This window comes from Pongo abelii, chromosome 7, assembly GCF_028885655.2.
Source record: "Pongo abelii isolate AG06213 chromosome 7, NHGRI_mPonAbe1-v2.0_pri, whole genome shotgun sequence".
Taxonomy (NCBI): domain Eukaryota; kingdom Metazoa; phylum Chordata; class Mammalia; order Primates; family Hominidae; genus Pongo; species Pongo abelii.
In genome coordinates this window covers 16,014,258-16,024,689 of record NC_071992.2, presented here as the reverse complement: position 1 = coordinate 16,024,689, position 10,432 = coordinate 16,014,258, and the positions used below count along the sequence as shown (strand labels likewise).

Sequence of the window (10,432 nt, the reverse complement as noted above, 5' to 3'; positions counted from 1 at the left end):
TCCTTAAATTGTATGTATGGCTTTCCTTTCTCCGGCTCCAAAATGTACTCTCCATTGGTTTCTCTCCCAATATTCGAAAATAGAAATCTCATACATTAGTGAGATCAGATGCTGTTTTCTAAATGTTGCCAGAATGTTCATTTTGTTCCACCCTCCAGGGACCTTGCCTGTTGAAATTCCACATTCTTAACAACTTTATCGTAGTCAGTCTCTTCCATGAGAAATGGTTTACTATCTTATCAGATATAAAACCTCCTTTCTTTAATTCCCAGTAGCACTCTGTTTAGTTATTTTATTCTGTCTCATAAGCATTATTTGTGTACCTGTTTTATCCTTCTCAAAAACTGCTCTTTTCTAAAGGATCTGACACCTACTCATGTTTTGAACGCTGGAATATCATGGTTACTAATATTAGACAATCATTAATTATTTGTTAAAATTATTGTACAAATGTGACTCTGAATATTTTAGAGTTATTTGTATAACTGTAATGTAAAAATATTACGAGATTTCTCTGCAAACAAAGTTATTTCCAACAGTCAGGTAGCAAGCATCATTATACAAAATAAATAGTTGAACTGACTGATGCATGAAGAAAGTAAAGGATTTATTCATGGGCAAATCCTAGTCCCTGATAGAGCTCGAAGAAGACACAGTCCTTTAAGTCCTCTTTTCCTGTTCATTTTAAATAGAGCCCTCTATATGCATGCAAAGTGCAGCAAACATTAATTAAGTAGATTCAATCTCTCATTTTCCTTAAATCATCACTGATTTGAGCTCACTGTTTTCTCAATTTAGGCCTAAGAAAATTATGGCCAGATATTCATTCTCCAATTAACCTAAAAGTGAACTATATTTCATTGCTTGTAGGATGGTATGGGAAATCTGAGAGTCACCAAGAAGGGAATCCGACTTGAAGGTATATCTGAGTTTCTACTTCCATTGTATGTGAAAGAAATTCATTCTCGAAAGGTATGTGATACTGGCTTTGGCTTACTCTAAAAGATAATTTAGAGGTTATGTTTTAGCCTGAAATAGCAGGATAGAATCCCCTTATCTCTTCAGCATCTGTTTAGTTTCCTTAAGCTAAACACCTGTGTTTAGAAATCAAAATGATAACATCATTGAAAATCAGTGGAGGTTAGTTTCAACCCGACAAATCTTAGAGAACCATTTTGAACTAACCTGCAGTGTTGCTTTTCTACTCTATAAAATGTGCCTCTCTATTTTCACTGGAAGTTAAAATACAAAGTTACAGTAAATCCAAAGGGGGCATTTGAAATGTCTTGAATAATTTTTTCAAAAAGGCACTGATTTGAATTATGATTTTAATTCAACATACTGTGTATCTGATCAGCTTTAATAGACATGCATTTTCTAGAAGAGATGACAAAGAATTTTAATGTAGAAATTAATTTCTGGATGTACGTTATGTAAAACAAGCGAGAATATTTATCCTTCAAATATGTGTGTGTTCACATGTGCTACCTGTGTTTTATCTCTAAGAAGCATGCTAAAAATTAAGATTGTAGCTTAGAGTTTGTTCATTTTGGCTTATGTACATTACCTCTCAGAAGGTAGTAAATATTCTTGGATATATCAAAAACTTACTAGAATTTTTCATATCTATTACATTTCCCCCTGAGGTATTTTTCTTCCATGTGTATTTGTGGAAATAAGTTTATTAAGATAGAAATAATGGAAATTGTGTTATATAAAAGTTGGAAAAAGGTTATACTTATTTCATAAATGTGAAAGTCTATTTTAGGCTAAAATAATGTTTGAATATTTTAATCAATGTAGAAGATTAGCAAATGGGTTGCATAGTGAGCCATAATTTAAATAATTTGTATTAAAGTTGTTTTTCTGTAAGTATCAAAATGAGTACAGAACAAAGGATTGCTTTTCATAAAACATTTAATTAGGATATTAACTTTAAATTTCTTTTTTAAAATATACAAACTGATACAGCTTCTAATATACTGTATTGACTCTACTCTGGTACTAGAAATTTTATTTCGGTACTACTTCACTTTCTGGATATCATTCAGACAAGTAACACAGTAGACAGATGTATGAATATCTGACCATATGTAATTAAACTTTTAAAAAGTATTAAATTTAAAATACAAAGTTAAGTTCTTTTGCTTTATTTTGTTTTTATGAAAAGCAAAAACAAAGAGCATGGTTACACATATTAGTGTCTTACTTTCATTGAAAGTCACCGTCTTTGACAGTTATTTACTGAGTTCTTGTGTTCAGCACTATTAAATAATGCAGTATTTGAAGGAATTAAAACTTATACATGGAAATCAAGAAACTGCTAAACACAGGAAGCAAGTGAAACTAAGCATAGGCCAAAACTTCTCTCAAAATGCCTCCTATTGATAAGTCCAGGGACAGCAGAAATGATTTATCTCTAAAGTCATTTAGGTTCATTTGTGGTGGCTACCTGGGAACAAAATTTAAATGATTGTGAAACCCTCTACCAGCAGGCAGGTTGTAGAATTTATCTTCTCAGCCAGGACATTTCTGAGAGCATAACAGGTGTCAAATTAGGATTCTCTTGAGAAACAGGAGTATGTGTGGGTTCCACCTATGGACCATAGAGGATAGAGTCCACTAACATTATAGCATTAACGTGTGAGATGGAGCCACTTGCCCTTCCTAGTTTCCATCCCTGGGAAAGCTAACTCCATGTTCACAAGCATTTCCAAAACCTACTGTATTGACTGAAGAATATGTGCTCCCCTTCATATCCCAGCCCTGATGCTGGTCCTTCCTGTATCTTCCTTCATTATTGTTTGTCTCCCTGTAACTAGGAAGCATGGGAAAGGCAGGCACATTGGTAGCCAGACAGGAAATCTGGTGCAAGAACAGAAATAGGAGAGGACTCATACGCTTCTTGGAAAATTCTCTGCACAAACACTTCAAAAATAAACATGAAAGAAATCTCCAGACTGCTTTCCACAGTGGCCGGATTACTTTATGAACCTAAAAGTTGGATAAATATTTAAAGTAAAGAGAAAATATGTATTTTATAAGCACCTCTGACATTATGATTCACTTGTCCATGAATGTCATAAAGCCTGTTTACTTCTATAAAGCCAGCCACAATTTCTCTTAGCCTTAGTTTGTTCATTATTAAGTGAGTTTGGTAGAAACTTATCAAAGTGCTTGACTCTTAGGTTAAGGAAGAACACAAACATTTCAATAACGAAAGTAGAAATGATATTTTTAATTTTAAAAATTCTGTTACACATTTCAATCTTTTCACGTATTTTCATATAGTCAACAATTTTATGATAAAATTCCAAAGTTCCTGTAGTTCTAAGGTAAGGAAATCTATTAGAAAATCTAAAGGGCACTTTGGAAGATTCAATGAAGCTGAGAGAAAAAACTGCTAGGTACAATAATTTTGATTTCTGTGTGTGGTTGTGTATGTTTAACCTCCATTAATGCCACCCTGTTGCTGTCTTTAAATTTAGCCAGTATTTCACTGTGACATACAGAATTTTCTTATTTAAAGTTACTTTGTGGTTGTACAGGCATTTAGTCCTACACATGGAAAGATAATAAAGAGATTTCTATTGAACAGAAAATGCACTCACCCATAAATACACATCTAGTCACCTAACCTAATCAACTACAGGCTGGACCAACTTTACAAGCTCCTCTCACCCTCTCTCCATCACTAAATATCTACAGACTTTTAAAGTTCTATGATTAGCCTCAAAAATTCACACCCTTCTTCATGCTTTTCAAAAGTTAACCCAAGTAGTCCAGCAAAAAAAGTAAACGGAAAAACATACCATAATGTATCCAGGAAATATCTTAGAATTCAATGTATTTTTCAAAATTAACATTATTCTCTGGGAAGATTACTCATAGAACATTTGTGAAGTTAAATATATAATACTATTCAGACAAGAACAATACAAAGGATGTGTAATTTGGGCTAGTTTATATAAATGGTAATGATGATAACATTCTGCCTCTCTTTTCAAGGCACTTAGTCCAACTTCAGGCCAAAACATTTAAAATATCAGGAATTTAGGACACCTAATCTTCAGACTTTTTAAAAAATTTAATTGGAGTATGTTTCCCAAGGTTACACGAGTCCAAGGTAGTCATGTTGTCAAATTACATACATTTAACTACTTCTAACCAGCAAAATTTGCATCATGTAGTTCTTCAGAACCTCTTATCTGAGACGAACTAAACAGCCCTCTTCATTTGTTTGTTTCCTGTTCAAGGATTCTTAGTTGAGGTGGTATCTCACCACTGCCACTGATCCCAGCTTCCTACATGACAGACTGGTAGTGGTGACAGAGGAACTACTACCAGATGATTCAGATTCCAGTAACTCCACAGTTAAGCAAATAAGTCTTGAGTTCTCAGGATGCCTGTGTTAGCAGAGGTGTGAATAAGGCTTTGCTTTTCCCATCATTTCCCTTTCACTGTGATGTTAACCCAGTTCTTGGTTCCACCAGTTTTGCACCTTGTGTGTTCAATTATTCTTTATAGAATTCAGACACAAAGCTGTATACATATGTAACAAACTTGCACATTGTGCACATGTACCCTAGAACTTAAAGTATAGTAATAATAATAAAAAAAAAAGAATTCAGACACAAAGCCATGGGGCCAGGCGAGCACAGCAAATGTCTTTCCTGACTACATGACATGCTAATCTCCTTACCTCTTTCATTCAGGTATCACCGCAAATCTCCTCTATTTAGGTTTCTTTCTTTCATACAAGCTAATTCATATACATAGATATCTGAAGGCTTTCATAATCATTTTATTATCATGGTTATCATTATCATATTATATTTAGATTTTTAATGCAGATAAATTTTATGCTTTTACATTAATCAGTAATCACTTTAGTCAAGTGTTAAAGAAACACAAACCACTCCAAAGTCTTTACACTCAGAAAAAAAATACTGTTGACATTTCATGAACATATCACAGTTATATAATTATATATTTGCACAAATAAAAGAATAAAATATATAGATATGTGAACTGTAATTAATATATGTAATTTAACAGAAAAAAATAAAAATAACTTAGAAAATGGCTGAACTTAAATATTTCTTTACCGCAAGAACTTTTTAAAATAAAACTTGCATTTATGGTTAAGAATAAAAGATTATAAATACCATTAAGAAGCTGAATGCATTAGCTCCGTGTTTTAATTTCGGACAGCTTTTGTTAACTCCCTGCAGGGTAATTGGAGATGATTAGCTGCTCTCCAGTTTGTCCTCACTTCTCTTCATTTCCAGTTTGTTGATAATTATAGTACTTTAACTTTGTCAGAATTCATAATATTTACATTCAGTTCTGCAACTTTAACTGCCTCCGGTCTTTGGTCTCGATTCTACATATAAATGGCTGCAGTTACACATCATCTCTGTTCTTCTTTATATTACAGATTTTCCATTTCTCAGTTCATTAGTCAAATCATTCCTTCCTTCCTTGTATTCTTAATTAGTCTTGTTTGCTAGTTTTGATTTGTTTTATTTACCTGCATGGGGTATTTTCCTGGAAAAGCCAGAAAATTTGCTAGACAGATTCTGAAAGAACTGTAACAGTGCTAGTTGGTTTTTTAATCATTGAAATATTTCATGCTTCAGGTGTCTGACTGTTGCCTTTATTCTTTTCTGGGAGTTTTCATGCCTTCCTTGCCTCAGATTTGTGAACACACTTCTCTATTAAGTCCAAGCACTGAATATTGCCATAAGAAATCTGTGGGCACCCTGGTATTTTTCTCCTTTTGATTACATGAATGTTCTGCTTGGATGCCTGCTATATTTTTGCCATTTCACTTTTTTCATTTGAGAGAAATTTTACCTATTTTGTCACTTAATAGCTTTTCAGTTTTGTTTGTTGGTTTCTTCTACTTCAGAGAAAGCAGTAATTCTTATGTTAGGTCATCTTTGTTCCCCACAGCTATCATAATTTCATGAATAATTTTTAACTCTTTATATTTTTCCTCAAAATACAAGTAACTAGCATCTAGAGTTTTTCTACGATTCCATTCATTTATCTTTTTTCAAATAAGTTTTGCCCTCACGCTCTCTAATTCATACTTTTTTTGTATAATAGTGAATCTCAGAATTTCCCTTTGGTCTACAATCTTCTTTTTATCTTATAACGATTTTTTACTGTCTATGAGTTTGGTTTTATTAAAATTGTATAATGTTGAAGTTTTAGTGATTGAAGCACTTACTTAGTTTGGTTATTCCTTATGAGTTACTGTCTAGCTCTTTTGTTTGTTTTGCTAGAGAGATAGTGGTTGGAAAGGGAAAGGCAGACTGTGACTGTTCTGTCTCTTCCGAGGTTTCGAGGTGTTTCTAAATGATTTGTGACAACCAGACATGGATTTTAATTCCATGCTTCTTAGCTGCACTTTCCCTCCTCTAGAATACTTCTAATGGTGTACACAGTGCTCAATACTTATGAGCTTTTTCTAGCACTCTCTACATACTATCTGCTTTTCCTCTATCCAGATTAGTTTATTTGGGCTTGACTTTCATTAATATGTTTCTGGAGATATGGGTTAGGTTAGGGTAGGGATTCATTGTCTATGGTGCTATGAAATAATCTTTTTTTTGACTTCTGCCTTTTCTGTTTTATATCATAAACTTGTATTATGAAATTGTTGGTTGTTCAAAAAATTTAAAGAAGTAATTGTTAAAGAGTGAGGGAGATTTGTAAAAACTTTTCTGGAGTTTGATGTATAGTATTAGGTAGGATCCTTTCTTCCTCTATCTCTTCCTTTTCTTGCCCTTCTCCCTCTTCCTCCTGTTCCTCTCCTTTTCTCTTCCCCTTTCCCACCTTTCCTCCTCCTTGTTTCTTTCTTTCTTTCTTTCTTTTGAAAAACCAATAGTCCCCAATACCATAATTGGAATAGTCATATTTTTTATTACCAAATTGAAATACAACCTTTCTTATATGCATTCTCAAGCATACACAGATTTATTTATTTATTACCAAATTGAAATACAACCTTTCTTATATGCATTCTCAAGCATACACAGATTTATTTCCAGTAACTCTATGCTGTTCTACTGATATACTTGCAAGAAACCCAAAGTCTAGCTGTAAGAAGTTTTTTTTTCTAATTGGTAGAGTGATTCCTTTGTTTTTGCTATTTTTGAAAGGCTTTTGCCTATTGTGCATTTTGTCTTCAAAATAAACTTAATAATCCATTGTCAAGTTTCATAAAAATTTCTTTTGGGAAGTTAATTATGGTTACATTTAATTTTTGGAGAATGACATCTTTGTGTTAGGTTGATGCAAAAGCAATTGCAGTTTTTGCCATGACTTTTATGGCACAAATCACAGTTACTTTTGCACTAACCTGACAGTATTGAGTCTCCCTATCTAGGAGCCTGGCTCTTCTCTCATTTGTTTCTAAACCTCTTTTGTGTTGTTCGGAAACATTTCTTAACAATCTTCTCCTTATAAGCATCACATATTTCCTGTTAGTCATTTAATGATTTTATTGTCTAAGTTTATAGATTTTCAGTTCAGTTTTGTCATAGACCCCTGTGCTTGTGTGGAGAAGCTATTATTTGGGGTGTTTGGGTGTTGTGTATATAATCTGGCAATTTTCTTGAAATTTTATTATTTCTGGGGCTCGTCTGACAGATTATGATTCTTAATGATAGCCAACATTCGGCATACACTACAGCTCTGGAGTCCAATAACTGGTTTCAAATCTTGGCACTTGTAACTTTAGTTAACCCCTCTTTGCCTTAGTTTTATCATCTGCAAGAAGAAGTTCATAGTAGCGCCTAATATTTTAATAAGTACACTGTTATAGTTTTTAGACGAGATAAAAGCAGTAGAACCCTACCACAATCCCCAACTCAAGGAATATTATTTTTAATCATTTTTATTCCCAGCCAAACATTGCACTAAATGTTTTACATGTGTTAGCTCATTTAATCCTCATTATGTGTTGGGCATTATTGTCAAGGAGAGTATGATTCGAAAGTAGAGTCAAAGGATTTGATGACAAATTTGCATATGGTATGTTAAGAGAAAGAGAAAATGTAACATGATGTCAAGATTTTTTGGTCTGAGCAATTGCCACTAATCAGTGCAAAGAAGAATTGGGAATGTAGGGGTGGGGGTAGGTTAGGAGCACAGTTGTGGAACTATTAATTTTGTCTATTAGATGAGCATGCTGGTGGACATATGAGTCTAGATTTCATGTTGGAAGTGCAGGGCGTGTGTGTGTGTGTGTGTGTGTGTGTCTATAATAAATGAAATTGGACAGGAATACCAAGGAAGTAAGAATAGATGGGAAATATAAGATTTCCGTGGAATGAATCGTTGGGCACTCTAATATTGAAGAGTTTGAGAAGAAGTGAAGGAGCCAATCACAGTCTAAGAGGTAAAGGCCAGTGAGAGGTCAAAAAACCAAAATAACATGATATCCTGGAAAGAGAAGAAAGATGAAAGTGTTTCCGGGTTGAAAGAGTGCAAAACAGCATCGGATAGGTCAAGTAACTTGGAGACTACAAATCCTTCCTTCTGTTAACTTGATTATGCTTTAGTCAGGCATAAATGTTATCATGTAAATTACAGTTTAGTCAGACATATTATGTTTTTTCACATATTTGTAGATATGAAGATGATTTTTATCATTTTTCTTATTTAATATATTGAGTAAATGACATGAAAAGATATACAAATGTGATGTATTCTTTTATTATTGAGATGAACTTTCCTTGTTCATGAGGTAGCAATCTTAATAAACTGTTGAATTAAGTTTACTAATATTTTACTGTGAATTATTGCATATACTCTGTTCTAGTTTTTTCTCCCTATATTTTATTTTATTATTCTCACTTTTCCGTTAATATTTTATTAAATCTATTCATTGAGAGACTTTAATTTTGGTCCTATACATTACATCAATTTTAATAACAGGATTACTTGTTCTTAAAGGTATGATTTAATTCCACCATGAAATTGCCTAGTCATGGAGACTTTTCTGACTCAAAATATTTGACTAATTTTCTAATTTTTATATGAAAATTGTTCTCTAATATTCTAAATCAACAGAACTCGCTTCTGTTACATTTTATATTCATACAAAATTTTCCCTTTACTTAGACATATCATTTAATACCTAATGTTGCCTTTTTGTGTTTTTCCTTCTTTTTTATTTAAACATTCTGAACAGTCAGTTGTCTTCCTACTATATTTTTTTTACTTAGAACCAGTTTTAGTTTGAATCAATTAAATATTTTTATATTTTTAAATTCCTTTTTCTACTTTTCTTTTTTGTATTTACTTATTGTCATTTTTCTGATTTATTGAATTGAATGCTTGAGTATTCTGTTTTCAATATTTTCTGTTTCAAGTAAATCTATCTTAGGCCATGAAGTTCTTATCAAGTGTTTAGGCCACATCTCATGTGTCTAATAATACACTCTGACTTTTAATTTATAAATAAGTTCTAATATTTACTTTGATTTTCTTCTTAATCAAAAGTAGTTCTGAAAGGGAGTTACTATTAAGTTGTGCATGGGTTAACTTTGCTTTGACTGTTTTTTATCCTTATCCCCTTGCATCATACACACCTTCCGTTTGCTTCAAAATCTTTAGAGTTTTAAATTTTTAGTTTGCTGTTTGACTATAGTGCTGAACTAGAAATAACCCAGGGGCCATGTCTATTTTGGTTACCAAATTATTACCCAGACGCTAGCCTATAGCAAGGCAATCAAAAACAAATATCTGCTATTGTTAATGATTTCTATATAATGTAATTTGCTAAGCTTCAGTTGGATTTGAATTTGATTTCACAACAACCCTGTCAGGTGGACAATGTAGGTCATTTTATTCCGATTTTGCAAATGAGTCACTGGAGACTTAGGAAATATAAGTGATGCGTCCAAAGTTTCAGGACTCCAGGGTGAGCCAGAATTCAAACCTCGAGTCACTTCTTCCTCTATATACCTCATTTGCATAAAAGTAGATTCTGCATTGTGTGCCTGTAAACAGACTATTTTAATTAATCCATAGCAAATATTTACACTATTTCTGACAGCTTTAGACATAATGGGACTTGAATGTTTGCAATTTTGATGAACTTAGCCTTTTTCTGTTCCATTTTGCAAACGTTTGCAAATAATTCATCTAAACCTCTTTCTAGGGGTTGCATGCATCCTGCTGGTTAAGAGACACCCAGTGGTGAACATAGGAAAGGTAGCACTCATTTGCATAATAAAATGCTTTTTAATATTTTTAGAGCCAGACATATTTAATTGGGTCCACTAAAAGCTGAGGAAAATACGTAAATACAAACATAAGTAAATTAAATCTTTATGCAAATTTATGTGGCTCAGATATGCCCTTGAACCAACCCATGTACCCACTGATATAAACCCTGAAGCCATTCACGTAC

At 33.0% G+C, this 10,432-nt stretch overlaps 1 protein-coding gene and 1 non-coding gene across 2 annotated transcripts in view; one reads left to right on the top strand and one right to left on the bottom strand.

The window, feature by feature from the left end:
- Positions 1 to 589: 589 nt before the first annotated feature.
- The window catches only part of SGCZ (sarcoglycan zeta), a 242,505-nt gene continuing 232,662 nt past the window's right edge, over positions 590 to 10,432 (top strand). Inside the window, exons 1-2 of the mRNA XM_063726381.1 lie at positions 590 to 598; positions 871 to 972. Of these exons, the coding sequence (XP_063582451.1) occupies positions 590 to 598; positions 871 to 972 (111 nt within the window). The remainder of the gene's footprint in view (positions 599 to 870; positions 973 to 10,432) is intronic.
- On the bottom strand, positions 5,541 to 5,602 carry LOC112134784 (U7 small nuclear RNA). The gene has a single exon (XR_002916135.1). It is a non-coding gene; the product is annotated as a U7 small nuclear RNA (small nuclear RNA).